General features: G+C 33.9%; 2 protein-coding genes across 2 annotated transcripts; both read left to right on the top strand.

Annotated features, from left to right (window-relative positions):
* The first annotated feature begins 4,156 nt into the window (after positions 1-4,156).
* Positions 4,157-5,329, top strand: LOC112029294 (uncharacterized). Its single transcript, XM_024061982.1, has one exon. The coding sequence runs from the start codon at positions 4,157-4,159 to the stop codon at positions 5,327-5,329; it is 1,173 nt and encodes a 390-aa protein (XP_023917750.1).
* A 13,658-nt stretch (positions 5,330-18,987) lies between these two features.
* Positions 18,988-25,423, top strand: LOC112029291 (F-box protein At5g39450). Its single transcript, XM_024061981.2, has 2 exons — positions 18,988-21,525; positions 24,631-25,423. Exons 1-2 carry the CDS (start codon positions 19,667-19,669, stop codon positions 24,683-24,685), a joined length of 1,914 nt encoding a protein of 637 aa, XP_023917749.2. The 5' UTR covers positions 18,988-19,666; the 3' UTR covers positions 24,686-25,423.
* Positions 25,424-26,394: the final 971 nt, after the last annotated feature.

Here is a 26,394-nt window from a genome sequence, read left to right as displayed (position 1 = left end):
AATAATAAAAATATATTATTCCTTGAAAGAGAGTAAAATGTTTAAAAATATCCTCATTCTTTCAAAATTAGTCCTTACTAGCATTTGAATGAGAAAATATAATTCTAGCAAAAAAAAGAAGTAAATATAATGATAAAGGGTAAAATTTAAGATATATTACTTTATATTAAGATGCAATCATTTATCAACAAAGAGAAAAAAAAAAAACAAAAAACAAAATAATTTCTTTTTTTAATACTAGGCTGGCTAGGATTTTTTTTTTGGTTGAAGTTGGAGCATTCACATAAATTTTAACACCTCAAAAAGTTATTTTATCTATTTTACCGTCTCACTTTACAATACACCAAATACCAATGTTCTATTTTTTTATAATTTCATTTAAAATAATATAAATAATTCATTAAAATAATAAAGGAAGCGAGATAATTTGAGTTTTTTAATTGAAGGAAGAGATATAATCTTAATAAATATTGTATTTTATTTTTAACAACTTGCTACAGTCAATTGGTATTTATACCAATTTACTGTAGTTGCAAAAAAATTAGCTTTATCTTTTCCAATAACACATGATTTTTTGGTTCTTTGGTGGTAAAATAGTTTTTTTTTTTGCTAAAATGCAATCACATTGTGAATATTTTTATTGTTTTATTATGTTTTTTGGTTTGATAGTTGCTATTTAGTTGAGGCTAGTTAGGCTTATTGTGGAGAAAAGGAGCCTAATTACAAAAATGAAAAATATTATAACTAAAAAAAAAAAAAATTGGACCCAAGGGCCCGAGCCCCCACCTGGGTCCATCCTTGCTTTAAATTCAATAGGTTAAGTTCCTTAATTAGTTTTTTTTTTTTTTTTTTTTTTTTTGGCCCGAGCCCCCACCTGGGTCCATCCTTGCTTTAAATTCAATAGGTTAAGTTCCTTAATTAGTTTTTTTTTTTTTTTTTTTTTGAAACCTCAATTAGATTAAGAGAAATGCTTTAACCATAATATTTTCATAGCAAATTCTAAGTAGTTGGTTGTTATTGATTGTTATAAGTGGGCAAAAAAGTAATTTAAGCTGTAAATTCAAATTAGAACTCATAACAACTTACCATTTATGATTTATTGTGAAAATATTGTGAACGTAGCAGTCCTCTTAGATTAAACATATGGTTATGTTGAATTCAATTCTCCTTGGACTAGGAAGCAGTGTTATGTTCTTTTTTTTTTAGTAAACAGTAATAAAAATAGTAATATTAGTATTTTAAACCGGATTTATAATATAGTACAACTACAAAAAGGCCTAATGTTACGTTTCCTTGGTTAATAAAACTAGTATATAGCCCCGTGCTACCGTACGAGAATGGATATATTATTAATCATGAGTTTATTCATGTTTAAAAGGCTCAATTAAGTCTAAATTCATATTATTAACCAGAAAATTTCATTAACAAAACTTAGCAGTATATATATATTTTACACAGAAAGATGAACCTTGGTGACAATGTTTATCCAAAAGATCCATTCACACTTTTGAATCTTCAATCTCTATTGGTGATTGAAATTTTCGTAGCTTAAAAAAATTTTAAAAAAAAAAAAAACCTTAGAGTTATACTCATTTTGTAGTTTTACGATAGGTCATTTTGTAACATGATGGACATTTGTATGAAGAAAAAACCTCTGAAGTTCCATAACTAATAAAAAAAATTCTCTCTAATCTCTTTTTATAGAGAGATGAGTTTGTGCGTGTTTTTATACATCCTTCATAGTTGTATTATCACGAAGAAGGTCGAATGAATTTAGATTGGTACTACCGATTCTCAAAGCATGAGTGTTTAATGTGTTATTAATTTCATTTCATTGGCTTCTGCACATGACAGCAAAATTAAAAATAATTAGATTGTACACGTGTATAGTAAAATTAGACTCCAATATCATATTCTAATTAAACAATTAGAATGATAATATATGATAGTAACAACAATAGGAAAATTCAAATAAAATTTCGAATTAAATTGTAACAATTTGAATAAAAAATTACAGTAGAAAGACAGGAAAGTAACTTAACACCAACATTTAAAAATCAAATTGGACACATAGCACAAAATTAAACTACAATTAGAAATTAATTTGATTCGATTTGAATTCTAAAATTGAACTTCAACTTAATATAATATATATATATATAATTATATTTTTGTCACTTTTAACAAATTAACAAAATCTTAATCCAGACACACTAAAATCTATTAAAAAATAAGAACTGATCATTGAGCTTGGAATCTTCTTGGAGACGCCAATAAAGCACTAATGTATGAGAGTGTGAAGTAAGGAAGAGTGAGATTGAACATTGTGTTTGAACCTGGCCTTGCTCTAAGAAATTCGTAAGAAGAAGGAGAGGGCAGTGTGTGGATCTAGTTGGTAGAGGTTAAGAGAGGAGAAGACATGGGATGGCGATATGAAATTAGGAGGAGATGATGTTTTACTTTTATAGTCTTTCTTGTTGGACTTCTTGATTCTAGTTGTAGGATTAGAAGAACTCCAGACTCTATTGAGATCGCCCATAAAAGTGTGCAGGTGAGATGTTCTGCTTAGGCCAATGAGTATTATTATTGTGGTTTTCTTGGCTTCCGTGTTAAATGTTAATGCATCATTTATTTGGGCACAACAATTAGAAAATTTAGATAAGATACATGTCACAAAATTGGAATCCAATTTATAATCTCTATAAAAGTGTGCAGGTAAGATGTTCTTACTTAGGCCAATGAGTATTATCATTGTGGTTTTCTTGGCTTTCGTGTTAAATATTAGTACATCATTTATTTGGGCACAAAAATTAGAAAATTTAGATAAGATACATGACACAAAATTGAAGTCAAATTTATAATCTTTTTTTTTTTTTTTTGAGTTTTGGTTAGGACAAGTGACGCAAAATTGAGAATCCAATTGAAATGTAATTGAATTTTCTCTCTGCTTCACCTATATATAGATATATAGATTATGTACTCGAATTCAATTAGGGAATTTAATGTCCTTCAGCAAATGTATTGCATCTAAGTTTTGTTCAATTATTAGAAGATTTTTTTTTTTTTTTTTGAAGGAAACCAATTATTAGAAAATCAATTGCACTTTACCCTTTAACTATTGGATCTACTTCCACTCGGCTAAAATTTAAAATTCACCAATGTTCCCTAAACTTTTGGAAATAGGCAAAGTACTCTTTGTCATTATTGAATTCCGTTAAAATTTTACTTCCTTTATTTTTCTTTGTGCCAGCCACCAGTGGGTAATTTGTTTTCAATACTAAAGTTGCATTAATGGATAGACAAATGCCATGTTTAACAACTTATCTCAGATACAGCATTCTCTTCTGTAAGGCAAAGCCTGAAGAGTGCCAAGAGCTCAAACAAATTCTTCAGAAGTATGAGAACACCTCTGGCCAAAAAATAAACACTGATAAATCCTCGATATTCTTTAGCCCAAACATTGACCCGAATACAAAGGAGGCAATCTTTCCATTTTGGGGCCGAAGAATGACTCAAAACACTCCAAGTATCTGGGGCTTCCATCCTTCATTGGGAGATCAAAAAAGCAGGTCTTCTCTACTCTTAAAGAGAGGGTGGGTCAAAAACTTGCGGGTTGGAAGGGCAAGCTTTTATCTATGGGGGGCAAGGAAATTCTTATTAAGGCGGTTGCCCAAGCAATTCCCACCTACACCATGAGCTGTTTTCAGCTCCCACAAGGCCTATGTGAAGATCTTGAGAGTATGATGAGAAGCTTTTGGTGGGGCCAAAAGCATCAAGAAGCAAAGATGGCTTGGGTTGGATGGAAACAAATGTGCTACCCGAAGTCAAGGGGGGGCTTGGGCTTCCGGAACCTGCAGGCCTTTAACCTTGCTATGTTGGCGAAGCAAGCATGGAGAATAATCACAAATCCCAACTCCCTCCTTGCCCGTGTCCTCAAGGCAAGATATTTTCCCACCAATGACATCCTTAGTGCAACACTTGGCTCCTCCCCATCCTACTCTTGGAGAAGCATATTCAATAGCCTTGGGGTTATTAGAAAGGGTACCCGGTGGCGTGTGGGTAATGGAAAACAAATCCACATATGGGACGACAAATGGTTCCTACCCCATCCACCCACAAAGTCATCTCCCCTCCCATTAACCTCCCAATCTACCCAATGGTATCCTCTCTCATTAATCCGAACACAAAATGGTGGAGAGCTGATTTGATTAGAGCCGCCTTTCTCCCCTTTGAAGCTGATGCAATTCTCAAAATATCCCTCAGCCACAGTCTGCCTGATGACAAACTAATTTGGATGGGTAACAACCGGGGCGAGTTCACTGTAAAAAATGCGTATCATTTTGCCCACTGCTTGGTAGGAGCAAAGGAAGAAATGGAAAGCTCCGGGGGGGACCCTTTCAAGCCTCTGTGGAAGAACTTGTGGCGCCTCAATCTTCCTGCCAAAGTTAAAATTTTTGCTTTGAGGGCTTGTGTCAATGGGCTGCCAACTATGGAAAAGGTTTGTACTCATGGCATCTCCAACAGTTATGAATGTCCTATTTGTGGTAAAGAACTAGAAACTACCTATCATGCTTTGCTCCATTGTGAATTTGCTAATCTGGTTTGGAATTACTGGTCGGATATGCCACAAATGATCCATAGTAACAAATGGACATTCAATGATTCAACCATGTACATCCTTGCCCACAAGCCTCCCCATGATTTGGAGTTGTTCCTCACGATTGCATGGACTATTTGGTTCAATAGAAATAAAGTCATCCATGATAACAAGTACTCTTCTCCCTCCCAGGTATGGCAGATGGCTAAAAACTCAGTTGAGGATTTCAATGACTCGGCAACTTTAGACTTATTCCATCCTAGACCCTCTCATACTCACTGCTGGTCTCCTCCTCCGCCGGGTGTCTTCAAAATCAATGTTGATGGGTCTTCATCTGATATTGAGGAGTCCTCCAGCATTGGAGTCATTATTAGGGACTGCAAAGGCCAAACAGTTGCTGCCTTTTGCAAGCCCCTTCAGTCCCATTACACGACTGAACTGGTGGAGGTGTTTGCATTGGAGCAAGGTATTCGGCTTGCTCAGGAGTTACAGCTCTCTCGGGTCATATTTGAAAGTGATGCTCTCACAGTGATCAATGTCGTCAATGACTCTGCCTTTGGAGCTCCTCATGGACACATCATCCAGGACATCTCTCATGCTCAAACATCGTTTGTTTTCTGCTCCTTCAGGCACCTTAATTGGGCTTTTGATTTTGCAGCCCATGAGCTTGCACAATTTGCCCGTAGGAATAGATCTATCCACTTGTGGAAAGGGTTACCCCTTCTTTTTTAGTTCCATTTGTACAAGATGATATGCTGCACTAACCTGCTTTGCAGGTTACTCTATTGTACTTCCTTTTTAATTGCAATGCAATTTTATCTCCCCTTCAAAAAAAAAAAAAAAAACAACTTATCTCAAATATCACACCATTCTTGAGCACTTCCCTTGATATTCACTATTCAGAACAATTTTTATTATTATTATATATTTATTTATTAAGAAGTGATATTTAGAACAATTAAAAGAAAAGGAATGAAGGGAAATTTTTATGTGCTTGAAAGAAATAAAGGCATGAGTTGGAAAGTGGCGGAGCCAAGAATTCAGTTTGGAGGAGGCAATGTTGAAAGCAAAATTAATCTAAAAATATTAATTGATATTAACAGCAAACTAAATACACAAATATATATTAATGTAATTTGGAGATTAATCTGAATAATAGAGTTTAAACAATAAATTTTATTTCTTAAAATAAATTATTGTAAAAATTGTTAAGAGTATAACAATGTACTAGCAATTTTGTGTCCTTACTACCTTGAATGCTATTAAAAAATAATGTTGAATTCAACATTTTTTCTCTCTTCTTTTTAGCAGTTAGAATTTGGATTATAGCAAAAACAAGATTGAAAAAAAAAAAAAAAACTAAATACTAAAAAACAAGAAAAAGAGTGGAGGCTATGGTTTTAGTGGTATATATGAATATAAGTAGGCCATTTTTTAAATAAAAAATAATGATTATATAGAATCCACCAAGAGGAGAGTTGGTATTTTCACAAGTTGACACTAGGAATTATATAACTTGTAGACAATAAAGTAGTGTAAGTGGTGGGCCTAAATGAAAACTGAATGTTCAACAACTGTGAAATTTGTTGTGAGAAATATCGTATATACTATATAGTATTGCTTTGACAACTGTGAAATTTGTTGTGAAAAAATTGTGTAAATTCATTATTTACTATTAGTAGTTTAGAAACTTGTCAAAAGGACAATACTGTTGGAAATATTTTAGTGAATCAACAAGTTTTGATATATAAATAATATCCCAAATAATTAGCAAGAATGTAAATAAGCAACAATAATATAAATTGAAGTAAATTTAGGAACAATCTCACAGTGCTATAGAATCATGTAAAGAGCGTTGTCCTTAAAGGTTGATTCGTGCCACCCACAGTAAAACTTGTTGCAATTGATTCTCTTGGCTAAACAACCCCCTAGAATTAGACTATAGCGGCGACCTTTGTGATGTATGCACTTCCACTCACAAAACGTTTAAGAACAACCTTCTATTACCTTTCCTTAAAAAAATATTCTTGTAGAAAAATATGTGGGAGAGAAATATAGTAGAGTTGTGTATATCTTAATATATAGTAGCCAAAAACCTATCGGGAGGAGTGTGATGATGGGTATTATATAGGCTACTCATGACAATAATAACCCATAGTTATTAGTAACTAATAACCCATAAAAGCTCAATTGCTATATTATCCATTATTGCCCAACGACTATTTTTCTTATAATTGTCAACGGCTATTTTACTCATAAATTTTCAACAGCTAAAAAATAAATAATAATAAAGTATTTGGAACACACAACCACACCTAGGGCTGTCCACGAGTCGAGCTGGGTCGAGTTTGTGCCCAACCCGAACTCAACCCGCTCAGGTCGGGTAGGAGAGAATCAGACCTGCAACCGGCCACCGATCACCACGGGTTGAGTCGGTCAAATTCTAAAAAACGATCGGTTGGTTCAGTTGAAACTGACGAACGGCAACGACAAGCGGTGGAGAATGAAATCGCGTTGGATCTAGTTGGAGGAGAGCAAAAGGTCATCGATCTGAGCTTAAACATCACCAAATTTGAGCCAAAGTTACCGATCTGAGCTTACACGTGACCGATCTGAGCTTAAACATCACCGATCTAAGCAATTTTTTGAAAAATATTGTCGAATCTGAGCTAAAATCATCAGATCTAAGTGGATCTGAGATATATCGTCGCCGAATCTAAGCAAAAAATGGGTAATCATCGTCGAATCTAAGCGGATCTGAGAAATATCGTTGCCGGATCTAAGCGAAAGATGGGTAGTCATCGCCGGATTGAACAGGGAGGCTTTCATCTGAAGTGGTGGTCGGGCGGGTCAAGTGGCTACGGTTTTAGAGGAGAAAACCCACCACTCGACCCGTCAGAATCGGGTTTGGAGGGTTGAGACCTGCCGCCGACCGCCAGAGTCGTCGGATCGGGCGGCGAGCGGGTCGATTCGGGCAAGTTTCTCGGTTTGGTCGGGTGATCGGGTTACATGGACACCCCTACCCACACCAACAAATACTTATAGTCTTATGTGGGGCCATTGAACTTTGTTTTCATTGGAAAAAGACGAAAATGTGCTATGTACTTATACAGGACATTAGATTGCTTTCTTTTAGAAGCAGAGAAGTCTTCTTATTTATGCTAGGGGCAAAGTTGAGATAGAAAAATTTTGTCAGGGGAAAATTACTTTATAGGTATTGATGATGCTTGGAAAACTAGTAGACTAGATGTTTTGGACTTGAATGATTTGAAGGGCCTGAAAATGGAAAACAAAGAATCAAAGGAGACCGAGGTTGACTGGCCACAGACCCTTCGATGATAAAGTTAGTTTCTCTCTTTGAAATCTGTAATTCCAAATTTCTGGGACTTGTGTAAAAGGAAAAAACTTGCCTCTTTTTGTCAGGGATGGGTGTATATATAGTGCTATGGAGGCCGTTACTTGTCTTATAACTTCCCCCACATTTATGGGGGTCGAAAGATTTGGAATTAACCTCCATAACTGCCATGGGAGTTATATTTCTTGGTCTTATTTTTCATAATCACTATTGGGAGCGTTTTGCAGTAATGAATCTTGACTTTTATTTGTGTTCCGCAATAAGAACCTGGAGGTCGTCCAAAGCATATACATTGAGTGACATGCTTTGGGATGCATGGAGGTTGTCCAAACAACTTTTTGGATGGACGACCTTATCTGGACATGCACTTTACATGAGGCGTTTTTCCATTCTTGTCTTGGACAACCATCATGGACGAGTTTGGAGTTAATTTTATCATACACCATCAGGTATATTATATAGGAGTTTTTGGGAGGTCAGGGGGGCACTTGCCCCCTCTCACCCTCCCCTGGCTCCACCAGTGGTTGGAATATGCTACTTGTGTTAGTGTAAAACATTACAAGCACCTCACCACTAGAAAATGGTCGATATGCTTTGGGATTGGCTATTTGTGGTTAAGTTTGTCAAACTCTAGAGCTTGCACACCTTAGAAAAGGTTTAGGCTTCAAAATTGTTGTTTTCACTCATTTAAATTTCATATTTAGGTCCTTTTTAGTTATTTAAACATGACTTGGTTTAATATGAATTTATCATTATCAGCTTCAATTAATGGGTTAAATGTGTTATTTTAGCTTAATTAATGGACTATGGGCTAATAAGTTGGGCATGCCTAGGGGAAGTAGATAATGGGGTTAGAAAAGCTACAATTTGATTGGTCCACCTCTAACCATAAGATTCAATCCAATGGCAAGAATTCAAGTGAGCCAAGTCTAAATGCCTCTTACACTGTGTTTGGTTGGGGTGATTTTAGGGGAGATGGAAAACATAGAATGGAAAACTGAGTGGAAAATAGTATTTTCCACTGTTTGGGAAAGAGAGGAAAATAGGGAGAGTGGAAAACCTGGGAGAAAATTTTCTCTCCCGGGCCCACAAATTTCGTCTCCCCAAATCTGGAGGAAAAGGCTGAGTGGAAAACTGATAAAGAAGACTTTGTCCATAATGCCCTCTGGAATCAAGTTTAAAAAAAAAAAAAAAAAAAAAAAACACACACACACACACACAAAGAGAGAGCACTGGAGAATGAGAGCTGCGCCTGCTAGTGCTAGAGGCCTGGAACGTTCTTGAATGAGGGAGACAAAGCAAATAAAAGAAGGGGGATAGAGATATAAGGACAACATGTGGAGAAAAAAAAAACTAGAGAGAGCGAATTGGAGAAAAAAAGAGTGTTGGAGACTTTTTTTTTACTGAAGAAGGTAGGAGTGCTGGAGACTTGAATGAGGGAGAAAAAGAAAAAGAAGGGGAGTGGGGATAGAGATACAACGTGTGTGGAGGAGATAGCATAGGAAAAAAAAAAAACAAACAAACAAAACAAAACGTATGGATGAAATGAAAAGGGAGAAAAGAGAAATAATATAAAGAATAAAAAATGCTATTTGAGAATGTTACTACAATATTTTCACAATAAATATTAAGTAACAGATTGTTATTAGTTAATATTGGTAAGTAAAAAAATAATTTCAATAGTGGGTTCAAATTAGAACTAGTAACAACTTTCCACATAAATTTTGTTGTGAAAGTATTGCAAAAATGTTGTGGATAGTAACACTTTTCATTGAAAAATATAATTGTTGGTAAAATTTATATTATTTAATGAGTACAAATAAATATATTTCTTACCTATTATGTAACAATGGTATAATAATCAATTTATATAAACTACATTTTTTATCCTCTCACTTTTCTTTTCAACCCAACAAAAGAATTTTCCACCCTCCCACTTTTCCATCCCTCCAACCAAACACACACGAGGAAAAACTAAATATTTTCTATCCTCCCACTTTTCCATCCTCCTACTAATTTTCCATTCTCCCAATTTTCCACTCATCCATCCAAATGAACCCTTAAAGTAGTACACATGAAATGAAATCTCTATAGAATACCACAATGACTTGTCTTAGGGCCACAAAAGCTTATTTCAACACAAAATATTGTCAAAACAAACCATAAAAGGAAACAATATGAGGTTTGTCGTGAAGGCAATATTCATTCCCTTCCTCTTGTTCTGCCTATTCACAACAGGTACTATTGCAGCAACTATCCCTAACAAATGTCGTCCAATGACTAATGCAACTATCAGGAACTGTACATTATTCAGTCACCATCCTCAACCACAACTCCAGCAGAAGTGTAATGTCAGCTTTGGCTTTAGCTTTGATATTAATGCCCCTTGTTAAAATTATTAACGGGCCATATATTAATAATGTTGTTGTTGTATATTGTTAGTGATATACCAATTTCAATTGTGTCAAAGCTCCAAATTCAAGGTTCCATTGAGTTTCCACCTTGAGTTTGAAAAGAGATTATTAGAGATATATTAGTCTAATAGTATAGGCTCAAACCTGATCATACTCTATGTACAAGTCAAGTCTTATATTAGTACAACAAGTCTATTAACCATATTTAGTAAATGGTTAATCTTGGGCCTATACTATTGGGCTAATATATATGGTATGTAACAAAAACACTGGCTTGCTAGATGGCACTAAATAAATGGCTCTCTAAGGATGCCCTTTGTACCTCTAGTAAGACTGTAATAGCAGTTGTATCAACATCAACTAAGAACAAACAATAAATAAAAAGATAAATTGCAAATTACACCTCTAAAGTTTGAAGGTGCTTGGATTTTACACCCCCAAATTTTGAAATTTCATAGTGTAAAATCCAAACACCCTTAAATTTTAGGTGGTAAAATCCAAATTTGGAAACGTTAGGGTGTAAAATCCAAACAATCCCCAAACTTTAGAGGGGGAAATCCAAATTCTGAAATTTCAAGGTGTAATATTCAAATACCCCAAATTTTAGAGGTGTAATTTATAATTTACCATAAATAAAATTGCTTTTGCCTTATTGGGCATCACTATTGAAAAAAAAAATTCAAGAACCTTAATTTTGTCCCTCATTGTGTGTGATTGTAAGAGAGAGTGAGAAAGAGAGGACAAAATATTTGCAATTAACAAACTCTACAAATTACTTTACATGGAAAGTAAGCCTTAGATATACACAAAATTGATCTAAATTGGGACTGGGAACGTGCAAGAGAGGTAAAAAGAAAAAGGCTCAAGAGCAGACTCCTCTTTTTTCCGACTAAATTTCATTCAACCCGTTCATCTCCTCAACATTGTTAATACATATGTCGAAGCATTTTAATATTAATTAATTAAAATGAATAAATATTACAACATAAATATAAATATGTGGAAGTGAATATGAAAGATGAGTAGTAGGGTTGTCCAGATCAACTCGCCACCTGCCCAACCCGCCCGGACCCGAACTGGAACCACCCAATCCAATTGCTCTGGCAGTCGGACTCGGGTCCTGACTCCCAAAAACTAACGCCGGCAAGTCGGTTTCGGATCTCTTCCTCAGGAACCCGTGAAACCCAACCCACCCGAAGACCATAAAATTCGGCCATTTTTTCCAGATTCTGACCACTTTTTCACTTAAATCCGTCGATTTCTGGCACAATAAACACCGGATATGGCCAGACCAGTTATTTCTCATCAAGATTGGTAGAAATCTTGCCAGATCCGACGAAATCTCATAGGATCTTGGATGGATCTGGAAAGATCTCGCCGGATCTGGCGAGATCTCGCTGCGTTTCGTTGGACACCAGTGAATATCAGGTTCACTCGAAATCGATGACCTCCATCCGACGACTTAAATCGACCAAACCGTTATTGTAACGGGTTGGTTTCGGGTTGAAAAACTGCCCATCCGAACTTCTACGGGTCTGTTGCGAGTTGGGCAAAAACTCGACCCGCCTGACCCATGGACAATCCTAATGAGGAGTTAGTGAAAATGTTTAATCCCACATTGAAAATGGGAGAGACTATTTTGTTCTTTTTAATTGTGATAATTAATGGGCTAATATGAATTGACTTAAATATTGGGCTAGAGACGTGCGCAAGGGGGAGCTGAAGCTTGGGAGAGACAAGTTAGAGAAGGTCTGCACCAGTTATAAAGTTTAGCCAACCAATAGCTTGAATCTCCTTATAGATATAATTTTTCTATTTAAATTAATAATATTCAGAAGTACTATTCTTGTGTTATTTCTATTATTATTGTGTTTTCACCAACAACATATATTTTCATGAGTTATGCTACTACTATAGTTGTGGTCAAGGCAACACAGTGCAGTAGCTAAACAATATTATTTTATGTTTTGATTCAAATCACTCATGTCATTTAGATTATATTAAGTTGTCACCATTCTCTATCAAAAAAAGAAAAAAAAGAAAAAAAGTTGTCACCATTCATGTTTACATGTCATGTAGAATTGCACATAGACTTCTTTATGCATGCGACTTTTTAATTAACAAAAAAAAAAAATTATAAGACTACTTTTTGCTTTATATATGTATTCAATTCATTGCTAATCTCACCTTATTTTCTATGCGAGTTGCTTCGTGAATCACGCGAGCCTGGACTATAGTGAATCATTTTTATTGACTTGTGCACCCCAGAAGACAAAACTAGGTTGGGTAGGGTGGGGGAAATTATCCAGTCTTTTAGTAGACCATGTTACCTATTCACTATTTCACTAAAAGACTCTCACTTATTAGAGAAATTATATAGTCATTTAGTGGACCACGTCACTTATTCACCATTCCACTAAAAAACTCTCACTTGTTTAAAATTGCTGAGTCAGTAATCAGTTTTTTGTTTTAAATTTTTTTTTACTCAACAATTTTAAACAAGTGTGAATTTTTTTAGTAAAATAATGGACCACGTCACTTATCTATCATATAAACCTTATAATTTCTCATAGGATGGGGTGCTAACACATACCTTCTCATGTTCGAAGCTTAGCCCTTCAGCCATAGTGGTCCTAAGAATTTTTCCTATGGTAATTAACTAATTATTTAAAAAATTTGATTTAATAAAAAGAGATCTTGAAAAAGCAAAAAATAATTGATAGAACTGAAAAGGCTGAGTCGAGAGTAATAAAATCAAAGAATTTAAAATAATGGAGAGAGAGAGAGAGAGAGAGACAGAGAGAGGAATATTTCTCTTTGACTGGTAAAAACAATTAATACTAATGAATGGACTTTTTTTTTTTTTTGCTAGGTTAATGAATGGACTTTTGAGGTGTGTACCAGAGAGAGGAATATTTCTCTTTGACTGGTAAAAACATTTAATACTAATGAATGGACTTTTTTTTTTTTTTGCTAGGTTAATGAATGGACTTTTGAGGTGTGTACCATATTTCTCTTTGATAGGCAAAAACAATATCTAGGCATTTATGGGCATTTGAATTATAGTACAAAATTACAAAAAAAAAAATGATGCCTTACCACTGCTCTGATTCGTTGTATAATACCGAGAGAACTTAAGAATTTTTCCGCTATTTTTTATATTTTAAAAAAAAAAATATATATATATATATATATGAATATATATGTATGTGTGTGTGTATATATATATATTATAATAAATATAAAAGTTTAGCATAAAACATTTCCTCAATTCAGAACTAATTATTCATGGTTTTAGACTTTAGTATCAATTAAAAGAAAAAAAAACACAATATAAAAAATAGAAAGCTTAAAAGTTACCATTGCATACTAAGAAAACAAATAATACTAATAAGTTAATCCAAATAAGTTATCATTCTGCTCTAACAAAAATTCAAAAATTACAAAACTTAAAAAAAAAAAAAAACTTTTTTCTATACCGGCCGGTACGCCCAGTATCGGCCAGTATTGCCTGAAATTGGCCGGTATGGCCGGTACATGGCCAGTACGCCCGGTATTTTTTTCAGTACGAAACAAGGGGGTTATATGTACTGGTTTGCTTGCCAGTACGGTATATTCCGGGGGTACCGGCCGGTACGGTACGGAATTGACTCCCTTGGTTTGTGTACTTCCATTAAATTAACACTCCATTTTTTGTTTATATTAGTAATAATATATATATATAAAAGAATCCCTTTACACGATTTTAACAATGATTAATAAAAAAATTAACTAATAAATTTCAAATAAAAATGTAAAATTTATAAAGCACCAAAACACACTTATAATGGCAAATCTCTTCATAACCTGTTGAAAAAAATAATAATAAGAAAAATTCACACTAAATATTTTAAAATACACTTTAATTAAAAATTAAAAATTAAAAATTATAATTATAAAATAAGATAATTTTGAAAATTTGCCCTTAAGCAAAGGGCATGTTAGTACACAACTTTTTTAATATTAATTTAAAAAAGTTTGGTCAATCAAATGTTAAGGGGGAAAGTGTTTTTTCACTTCAAGTTTAGAATGGAGTGTCATTTCTCCAAACCTCAAGAAAGGCGAGTGTAATTACGTCTTTAAAAAATTTTATTTGACTATGTGATTTTATCGATAACCCACTAGTTAAACTGGTGACTAAGTGACCCGACTTATAAACTGGGTCAATGTATTGGGTTTAATATCTATGGTTCAATGTAAGTGGACTTTGTCTATCCTCAAATCATTAGCTACTCCTCAATGCTACCTTTTGAGTTGAAACGACCTAAAAATGGAGGCAATCTTCTTTGTATCCGATTTGAAATATTTAGAGAATTAGGGCCCGTTTGGTAAGAGATTTATAGCATCGTTGTTTAAGTGTTATAGAAATACATGTGAGTTAAAAAGTGTTGTGGAAATATGTGTTTCAGTGTATAAACACTGAAAATTGTTATGTAAACAAGTGTACCAAATTAACATCTCAGATTGTGTAGATGATAATAAGCATTAAGAGACAAGCATCTGGGTTATGGACCGAGTTTGCTATAATGTAAATGTGAGGGACATTGTATCAAGGGATCATAATTTTTTTTTTTTTTTTTTGAGAATCAAGGGATCATAATAAGGTTGTGTTTGGAAACTTGGATTTGGATTTTAAATTAATAGATTTAAAATTTCTTGATTTCAAATCCATTGATTTTAGGAGTTATTTCAAATCCAAGCTCTTTAAAGGTTTTAAATCATTTGTGGATTTGTCAAATCGAAATTCTTGACATTTTTTAAACCATCTAAACTCTTTATTTGGATTTCAATCACCCAAATTCACATCTAAATGCCCAAATCATATCATCCAAACACACCATTTATAATAAAACTTTTTGCATCTCTTTGAAATTTTCTATCAAGCATGGCCTCTTGTTTTTAATTTTTATATTTAGCAGTTTATGCAATGTTATGCCAATCATGCTCAAATTCTTCGTCTTGTTATGTGAACTATTTAGATGAGTATAATTGGCAATTTGTCTTCTTCTTTTCTCTCTTTTTTATTTTTTTTATTTTTTTTATAGAGTAATAGAAAAGGATACTGTATGATGGCAATCACTTTTTTTTTTTTTTTGGGTGCCACTAGCAATCGTTATAAGGGTTTTTTTTTTTGGGGTACTATGGGGATTGGGGAAGGGGCTATAATTAAAAAACTTGTGTAGCTCTTGAATGGTAAAAGACAGTTGTCAGTATTGTACGATACGCGAAACGTATCATAAAATATGTATCGTATCGTGTGTAAAAAGTTTCGTATTGTATCGGCGTATAGTAAGTGCTCATGAATTGTACGATACAGTGTGTGTATCTCATGAATCGTATCGTAAAATTGTACGTATCATACGATATATAAACAAATGCTTTAAAATGAGATTTTCTTTGTTAAAATTTGTACTTTTATTTGAATCTAACAAGTTGTTAGACTTGTTTTAAACATAAAATCATTAGGGTACTTAATTTAACCTAATAAAGTAACATATTCATAAGTTTCTTTTCCTCTCTTTTTTTTTTTTTTTCAAAATTTGGACTACACAGTATACACTTACACTTCACTTTAATATTTACAAATTTATTTTCTATACTATGAATAAGATATTAATTGAAAATATAATTTTTTTTTCATTATTGTTATAAGTCCAAAAAACTAGAATGCCAAGAAGATTTTTTTTAATTATTAAAATAAAAAGAACAAGAAAAGATAGTAAATGTTAATGACGATGAATAAAATGTTAATGAAGAAATAAATATGCAAAATAATAAATGTGATGATAACATTGACTTAGATGGGGTTGATTAGCCAATATGATGAATATGATAAAATAAAATAATTTTTGGGTCATTTATAATATATTATAACTTTTGAATTTAAGCAATTTGAATGTGTATGTTATAAACACGTGCTAGTTTGATTTATTTAGTTAGCTTGTTAAATATTATTACATAAGTGATGAATAAATTACTCATTAGCTGAATATAATCAAAATTTATAATGAAAATACCATATATATATATCTATAATTTTTTATAGATTTTATTAAGTGTTTGTGCATTTTACGATACACGATATGATATTATATACGATACAAAAAAATCAAAAATCGATTCATGATATGATTCACGTTTTGACAGCTCTAGTAAAAGTTGCATTTAATGTAAATCTTGAATTACCAAACTTATGACACGTTACACTTTTTTTTGGCTTAACTTTATTGAGAAGCATAAATGGTCAAGATCAAAGGATATGCGGATTTTTACAGAGATTACAGTTTACAACTTGATGCTAAAGAATGATTCTCCAAAAGGATGATTTTCTCTCCAAAAAGAAAAGGGAATTCAAAACAGAGAAAATAAAATATCTTCAAATATTGACTTGATGGACCAATGGGGCATTATAGAGGAAATTCTTGTGAGCCCTATAGCATTCAAAGCCTCCTGGGTCAAACACATTCATCCAAGTCTTAAATATTCCTCCTTGTGATCTCGGAAAATCCAAGAATATCATTGCCAGTGCGACTAAGGATTCCAAGTTTCAATGTGATTATTGGCTCAAAGACATTCCATCGAAATCTTAAGATTTCCTCCTTGTTATCTCCGAAAATCATTGCTAGTGCAACAGAGGACCGAGGCAGGCTCAATGTGATAAATTACCCTTTGATACTGTGATAAATTAGTGATTTTTCTAAAAGTTTAAGCTATTAGTCTATTAAAAAACAAAGAATTTAATTATTTAACCATAATTTTAACACAATACTTAGTTAAACTCCAAGTGATTCAAGGATTTACTCAATCTTGAAATCTTATGTGCTCAATCGTATGAAAACTTAAGAATTTAGAGAATTTGGATGGATGGTTGGCTTCATGTAAATCATGTTGGTAGCTAATGTGATGCGTTGATGTAGGTAGGGCAAATGCAATATGTATTTGTAGGTAGATGGTGAGTAAAAGGCCAAATAACAGATTTGCAAGGCCATGGGCATATACTTTGGACTACGGATTAAAGAGGTGCATCATTATGAGTCCGACGATAAATCACTCATGATAAAATACCTCTACTGAGCTAACAACGTCAGCTTAAGTTCTAAGCCCCAGATAAATGATCTCAGAACTAATGGGATTATTCGATGACGCTTTTTAAAACTTCTAGATAAATCTACAATAATCCGTCTGACAAACTTGCATTATTTGCTATATAACTGATCAGGATAAGACAAGAAGCCCTAAAAGTCTCTATTCATCATAACGATGAGGAAAGAAGAGCCCAATAGGACAAAAGGTTGTCCAATTGAACAAGGACATCTCATGCTGGAGAAGAAAAAAGAGCAAATACAATGAAGGATAAGGATGAAGAAGGAGAGGAGGATGAAGTATAAAAGGAAAGAAGCTTATAGAAAGAAGGGGATTTTTCAAATTCAGAGAGAAAAAAGAAAAAAGAGATACATGGTGAGAAATGTATTGAGAAAAACTTGATGAATAAAGCTTTGATCCTATAGTATATTAAAAAAATTGTTAGTTCTTACTCAAATCTCCCATTGTGGATTATTACAAACCCATAATATAAATTAATTGTGATCATATGCCCAAGTTAATCAACATTTAATATCACGCAACTACAGTATTATCAAGTAAATTCAAGTATATAAAATTGTCGTCATGAGCCGTAGGAAACTTTAACATCAAGACATCAATGATTAATGATCACCTCTACCAAAGAGTTGTAGTTCTATGGGCAACTTTTAGTATTTTAGCAGAAATGTCGAAGGTTAAAATCTTCCATCCTCTAATTGTTGTAACTAAATTACTATAATTGTGTATACTTTTATAGAGATATATATATATATATACTATTTGACTTATTTTTTTTAAAATATATTAAAGTATTATTTAAATGTATTGTAACTATTGGCTTTAAGACATTCGCTAACTAAAACTTTTTATTTTTTTATTAACTTAAACTTTTTAAGAATAAAAGAAGATAAATGTTAACAAATATCGTGCAGTATTTGTTAAAATTTCTCGGATCTCACTTAAAAAAAAAAAAAAATTGTCAAAAAACCTGCCAAAAAAATTGTTATACTGCTAAAAGCTGCCAAAAAAAGTTGTTTTTATGAGGGCCTTAACACAACCCGTAAAAGAATAATGAACTATTATAGTCTCTCTCTTTATTACATATTCACTCTACACACGCTGCCACATTACCGACAACGTAAATACGAAGTATGTAATAAAGTGTGTTATGGGCCCACACTGCGACATGACGCTCACGCCCTGTTTGCCGAACGTGGAAATGGTAAGGCAGTTGGCCAACCCACCATAGTTACATATTAATATTCCACAAAGTTTATTAAAGAGCCAATTGGACTGCACAGTAAGATAAGAAGAATAATAATGTGATGGTTTGTGACTTTTTCGGCATCTACGAGTCTACCTCTCTCACTCTTTTCTTTTTTATTCTTTTGCAATGTGTGTGACTCATGGGCTTGGAGAATTTGGACTTATAATTAAGTATTGGCCTCTACTTGAAGCTCAATTCAAATTATTCAATATTGGCTGGCTGGCATAGAAGTAAAAGAGGACCCCAGATAGGACAATGAATCAATGATAGTAACGAAGCTTAATTGGACTTGTCTTTCTTCTCTTCCATCATATGCCTTTGAGTAGAGCCACAGAGAGAGAGAGAGAGAGAGAGAGAGAGAGAGATGACTTTGATTTAGTGGTGATGACTTGACTTCACCTCTTCCTAGGTTTATCATCAGTCTCCCTGTCTTCATTTTCCCTCTAACTGTGAGCTCTCTCTCCCTCTCACTCTTTCTCAGGTCTGAAATAATCATAGGTGCAAGATTTTTTTTTTTTTTTTTCTAAAAAAAAATATGGTGATTGGGATAGACCCATTTGAGTTTTGGAGAATCTGAAACAAACCCATTTCATCTCTGGTCTTTTCAAGTGTTGTGCATGCTTCTTAGATGCAATAATTGAAGAATCTGAGGCAAACCCATTTTGGTTCCAGGTCTGATTCTGTTTACTTTACTTTTACTGAATTAAAATAAGACTGGATTTCTAAGAGTTTCAAGGGTGCCCAATTACCCTTTTTTTTTTTATTGCCAGTTACTAATGATTGTTCATTTTAAGATTTGGGGGTTGTGTGTGTCTATGGTGAAGTATGCAATTTAGGCAGTCTAAACATATAGAACTGTGAATCAATATTCATTTGCTTGACAAACAAAACCAATTGTTAGTCGAAAAATAATGTTGTCTGAACCCTGCGGGTCCAGCTTCCTTCTAGCTCTGCCTTATGATATATTTGCCATAGTTTCCTGGTCCCTCTCCCCGAGGGACCTATGTAATCTCAGTTTATGTTGCCGGAGTCTGTGTGCCCTCATGGCCACTGAAAAGGTCTGGCTTACATGTTGTGAAATGATGGGCATCTTGTCCCATAGAGATCTCATTGAGTGGCGAAAGGGTGTGTCGTCTTACAAGGCGCTTTGCCGCTTCCTCATTTGTGTTGAGCCATTGATTGGAATTTGGGTTCACCAGAACCCTGAGCTTGGCAACGTAGTCTATGTCATGCCCGGTTTTATTTCAGTTGTTGGATGCCGGATAATCCCCCAAGAGCTTGGTCCACTAGGCATAGAAGATGGTCCCATCCTATGGGCACCTGTCTTTGAAGTTGTTGGTAATTCTGATGGTTCCGCCACAGTTTTTCTACATGGAAGAGAGAATGGACAGGACTTCTTTTATCCTGGTTCAGTCAAGCCTGTGGAGAGGTCTTGTAACGTGCTATTGCTCGAGGTTGAGACTAGGCAACAGGAAAACGAGGATGAATTGTTGCATGGTATGAGTTTTGCTCACCTTTCAGATAAGGATCTAAGAAAAGTTTGTAGGTTGAATAGTGGAATTTCAAGGTCTCAAAGGGTGCTTGGACAGAATGAGGTGAAGGTGCCGTTCAGTCGACTGGGCTTTTGTGATAGAAGAAAGTTGTTGCATGTTGTTACCACCCAAGTTCGACAAAAGGTTCCTGAGTGGGCAAATGGGCCACTATTTCCACGGTTAAGGGATGATGAAAAGAACTTTCAGAAGGATCTGGTGCTCTTATTGGAACGGAGATCTCTGCTTATGCATATGTATAGGCATGGTGGTTGTCAAATTGATTGGAAGGCAAGTCCCGAACTGTCAACTGATCCTACCCAAATGGAATTGAGCCAGATTAGAAAGAGTCTTGATCATCCAAGTGGCTTTTGCATTTCCCATAGTGATGATGATAGTCATACACAATGCACCAAGAGAAAAGGTCTTAGCGGATACTTTAGGGATAGCCTTAAACATATCCTGGGGAAGTCCAGCTCAACAAATGGTAGTGATGCAATTTCAAAGAACGGCTCTTCAAGAAGTGAGAATAAGCACGCACAACTTCATGAGTTTTTGAGGTCAGATGATACAATTAGACTTGCATTGCATGCAGCCACTGTTAAATTATCTTCTTATCACGCATGGCCAAACATGCATGAAAGTCGGTTTGCCCTTTACAAGTTGCCCATGCGGGTCCCAACAGCTGACCACGACTATGCTGGTTTGTGGGGAGGGACATTTGGTTGGCCTCCTGGGAGGCCTAGTAACGACAAGCCTGGTAAGGCTCTCTTCTTTCTTCTGCTCTCCTATGAGGAGTCCGAAGGAAAGCGAAAGCTTATTGCGACCAAAATTTTGGAAGGCACCCACTATGTTCTGCATCCTAACGGTTCAGCAATGTTTATAGTAAATATAGATGAACCTTCGCTGGATCCATTTCCATTTGAAACTGATGCAGATTCTCTTCCTGTGAATGTTAAGCATGCTTTTATAGGAGATGGCATTGCAAATGGCTATGGATTTAGATATCCTGGCTCAAAGCCTGGTTCCCTCTTTGTTTTTCAAAATGGTCTTCTTGCCTTTATTTGGAAAGAATCCAGGGCAATCTTGACCTTGCAGAGACTTAACTTGCAAGAGCTACTTAAGAAAGGTGAACGAGTGCCGCCACTACCTCCAATTGCCAATTTTTCATATTTGACCAAGTCCTACTCAAACGTGTTTGCAGGCTTCCCAAACAACTCAACTTGTTTGTCTTCACCAAGGTATGACTTACCCCTTAGATGAATTCTTATATTGCCATTCTCTCATTTCATCTTTTTCTCTCAGTAATTGATATTTTGTCCTTGCAATATGCATTCGTTTATTTATTTTACTTAATTTCATAAATTTCTTTTTATGCTATATTTACTTCACGGATAATAAATGCATATTGACATTCGTGGTGGTTAGTGGTTACTCGTGAGCGTTCTTTCCTTGTGCTACTGTGATGTGGATCTATACTTTGAGAAAGACTTGAGTATTTTGTATGTGCTGCAGAAGTTTGAATTAGTATGTCATTGTCATTGTCCTTGTTGACAATGATAAGGCCAACCCTGACTAGCTGGATATTTTGAGGCTTTTATTTTTGTGCAAAAAACATGAGAGATAAGATTACTTATGCAATAGACATTTGAAATAATGAGACATTCAGAATATATGAGAGATTATTAAATCATATTTTAGGATTAACTTTATAATATCAACATTTATATGTTTCTAATACACAACCTCCTCTTCGAAGACAACATCTCTGCTGTACCTTGCTAACTTTTGTCCTTTCTGCTCAACTGATTTTTTTTATGAGTGGGATCTGCTGATGCAGGACCTTTAAGGAGATATCTTCCTAACTTTGAGAGGATGGGAAGTGTTATGGAAGTTGTGGATCATTCTTTTGATATTATAATCACTCAAAAGCAGTTCTCTATTTCTAAATGGTATTTGTGTTGTTCTTGGTACTAATAGGACAAAGTGGGGGTGGTTTTGCTATCATGAGATGGGAATAATTCTTTTTTTAGATCTCAAGCTTAGGTTTATCTTATCGTAACTTAAGACAATTAGGTACAACTTGGCCTAGTATAGTTAACTATTTTAATGTTTTTGTATATATGTACTTTGAGAGCCTAAAGTGAAAAGTTTATGGTGTTAAGATGACTTAAAGAAGCTGAACAATTAAATGACAATGAAACCACACTTTAAATAGGTCAATTTTTTGAAAAAGTTGTGTGACTCATTAATCGTGGGTTTTCTCTATAGCTATATCATGGTTCATTGCTCATAAGCCTGATCTTGGGCTAAGCATATTATGAATTGAGCTAGTATTGTCCGTGCAGCATTAGTTGATACAAGTTCATCTATTAGAGTGTTTGTGAAATTCAAAATTTAATTTTGAAAAAGAAAAGTTGTCACCAACCATAGTTGCAAATCTGATTTCTTAATCTTGGTTTACTTATTAATTTAGGAAACTTAGAGACTTGTAGACTGTGTGAAGTCTTTGCTACTTAGGACTTTGTTTGAGTGGTCCTGTATTTGGGGGTTTACGCATTGTCATTCTTTGTTTGAATTTCTTAATTCTATTAGTCTTTCTTTTTGATTGGTTTGTATTCTTTTCAGTGCAGTGAGTTTACTATCGTAAATTCATTGTACTTTTATTGTCCATAAAGTCTGTTATTACCTATCAAAAAAAAAAAAAAATTTAGGAAATTATAGCCAATAAGCTCTAGATCATAAGGCCTTCATCTACTCCTCTCCTCCTTAATTACTTAGCAAATAAATTTTTTTTTTTTTAAAGAAAAGAATTTCTTACTTACACCTTTGGAAAATTTTTGGGAATCAGTCCATAAAAATCTAGTCACAGTTTTGGGATCAATTTGAGAAATTGTCAGCAATTCTTTTGGGGAGATTGTTTAGAATCTATCATTTAAGTTAATATTACACTAGCTGTTGATTTTTATAAACTATGTTTACTAAAAATTAACTTATCAATATCTGTTTCTAATTATTATCTGCCCCCTAGAGGAGCTTCAAGTTTTTTTGAAGTGCACAAGGGTGCTGGAAGGCCCACAAGTTAAGATGATATCTTGCACATATGCACAAATACTCCATTTTCAAGCCTATATCAAGCTCCTTTTTTTTTTATTTTTTTTATTTTTTTTTTTTTTATTTTTTATAATAAGTAATAAATTTTATTGAAGAGAGACTACTTTATGCAAAATAAGCATAAAGTAAACTAAAGAATTACAAACAAATACCAAAGGTTATATACAATGAGACTAAATAAACATTGGAATAGAATCACTATTCGTGAGTCCCCAAGCTTGAGACCAATCAAACAAGGTACCAACAAAATGAGCTAAAAGCTGGTCCCTTGTGCTCTCCAAATCGTCAAACATCCTCCTATTCCATCCTTAAATGTCCTTCTATTCCAAATATCCAACGAATGTTTACCCAACCAATGCCTCCAACCAAACAAAAGTTCTTTCACACTCACTAGTAAGACCCAGGAGATAACCAAAAGATCTAAATACAAAATACCACAATTGATAAGCCTCTGTGCAATGATTCAAAAGATGATCCACCCCTCCCCACTTTTCCTCCTAAAATTTTCACAAGTAAGAATCTTCCTCCATGCTGCCTTCCAAACAAAAAAGACACTCTCCGTGGGGCCTTTATGCCCAAAACCCTTCCAAGGGAAAGTAACAAAAGAGGACACTCTCCCCACCTATGATTACCCTTTTTTTTTTTTTTTTTTTCGATAAATAATAATTTATATTTTTCAAGGAAGAGGACAACTTTATTTACACAAGGTGTACAACTCCTATCTGTGATTATGAGGTAGTGATTCTGCCAAAAGATGTTTGGGAAATAAAAGTGCAGGTAGATTATGAGACCAGAAGAGATCATAATTTTTGGTTCTGCTTTTTGATGCCAAACATTGTTTGATCTTTTGGCTTTTGTAAATCATTAGTCTTCCAATTTCTGACCTTTTAACATTTATACCTCTAATTCATGCTTATGACCTACCGTTGTAATTTACGGCCTTATGATTATTGTTTTCTGTTCACTTGTTGTATGAGTTTGAATCCATTAGTTTGCTATATGCTTTTGATAGGTCAAGAATAATTTGACTCAGAAACAGAAGTATAGGGTGTTTGAAATTTTCTGGACTTTTGTTGTATAGTCTGATTCATTAGGCTTTAATAAAGGAAAGCCAAGAGAGAGTTTCTGGTTCTCTTGGTATAAGAACAAGTTGTTGAGAGCAATTTCTTTAGCCTCTAAGATAATGAAATTGGCTTCCTAAATTTTTTTTCTTGCCTTCTTTGATTATGTAGATTCCCACAGTGCAATGACATACGGACATCACACTTGCAACAAAACATGCCTTAGCGAATTGACTACATCACCATCCTTCTTCTAGGAGATTTTATTTCTGATATAAGGAAATGAGTTCTTGATAAATTTAAGTAGGCCTTCTGGAATCAGAGACATCTTTGCTACTTAGGCAGTAATAGGTTGCCCCTGGAATCAGACAAATCTTTTCTTCCCAATTTGATTGATGCTACAGTGAGAATCTCAAATATGATGTGTTTCCTTTTCTCTAGAGTTTCCAAATGAATGAACTTTTGAGGTGTGTACCAGGTTATTCTTTGACTGGGAAAAATGGGAAAAACTATACTAAGACATTAAGACATTTATGGGCATTTGAATTACAGTACAAATAAATGATGTGCTACCACTGCCCTGATTCCTTGTATAAACTATACATAAGGTTGCCTTTGGCTTCTATTGATGGTTCAATGACATTGGACTTTCATCTATTCATCAAATCATTAGCTGCTCCTCAATGCTGCTGAAGTTCAAATGACATAAAGATGGAGGCAATCTTCATTGTATCTGATTTGAAATGTTCGGAGAATTTAACATTTCAGATTGTTGAGATGATATGATAATAAGCATTAGAGATAAGCATCTGGGTCATAAAGTACATCACCCGGTTTGCTATAATGTTAATGGGAGGGGATATTTGTATCAAGGGATCCTAATAAAGGTTCTAAACGCATTGATGATGGAACTTTTTTCTCACTTTCAAATTTTCTCTTAAGCATGGCAATATTTATATTTTAATATTTTCGCATTTCAACTTTATGTAGCATGGTTACTATTTGGTCTACCAAATGCATGGTTACTATTTGGTCTACCAAAATGGTGGATAATGCTCGAATTCATTATTATCATTTTAGAAAGTTTTAGTAGATGTTGTATAGAGGCCTTAATTAATTTTTAGATTGTATCGTCATGGAATTTGTGTTTATCTTTAGAGTTTTAAGTTATATTCAACACTTCACTGTTTGTTTTTATTTTTGAAAAAAAAAAAAAAATCAAGCTTAATAATTTTACATGGTTTACTCTTCTTTTTTCTTCCTTCTAATAATTAATAATTTTTTTTTTCTGATTCATATTGAAATACTGAAAAAGAAGAGGCCCTTTCTCCGTTCTAAATAATAATGATAATAAATTGGTTTCATGCCTAATAATTTTACATGGTTTACTTATATATAAAAAAGGGCAAGACTTAGGTACATTATTTAGGTGATGTTTATTAAGTTCTTTTCTTAAAATTCAGCAATATGGATTTTTTTTCAAGAGATGGAAGCATTTTTTTTAGTTAACCATTCACATGACTGAATTTTAAGAGATGAACTTAAGGAACAACACTTAAGGTATTGTACTTAAGTTTTGTCTAACAAAAAAAAAAAAAAAAAAAAAAAAACATAGTCAACTATTTTTTATATTCTTCCCTGGTATTGTACTTAAGTTTTGTCTAACAAAAAAAAAAAAAAAAAAAAAAACATAGTCAACTATTTTTTATATTCTTCCCTCTAATAATTAGTAAACTTTTATTTGTTTATTTCACATTGAAATATAATAGATTTTAAATAATTAAAAAGGGCAAGGATTTTATGCAACCTGGGTTGCATAAGTTCTTGCCAACACCATTAACAAGTGTCCTTGGTCATGTGAGAAGCACATAACTAATTAAATGAATTTTTTGACCCAAACAAACCCTTCTTCTCTCTCTCCCTCCCTTACAATCC

Source organism: Quercus suber, unplaced genomic scaffold (assembly GCF_002906115.3).
Source record: "Quercus suber isolate HL8 unplaced genomic scaffold, Cork oak 2.0 scaffold_191, whole genome shotgun sequence".
Classification (NCBI taxonomy): domain Eukaryota; kingdom Viridiplantae; phylum Streptophyta; class Magnoliopsida; order Fagales; family Fagaceae; genus Quercus; species Quercus suber.
This window is presented reverse-complemented; position numbering and strand designations above follow the sequence as displayed.

Coding starts and splice junctions, on each gene's coding strand:
- LOC112029294 (XM_024061982.1), top strand. CDS start 4,157: ATGGTATCCTCTCTCATTAATCCGAACACAAAATGGTGGAGAGCTGAT.
- LOC112029291 (XM_024061981.2), top strand. CDS start 19,667: ATGTTGTCTGAACCCTGCGGGTCCAGCTTCCTTCTAGCTCTGCCTTAT. Junction 21,526..24,630: donor ACTTGTTTGTCTTCACCAAG/GTATGACTTACC, acceptor TTGATTATGTAG/ATTCCCACAGTGCAATGACA.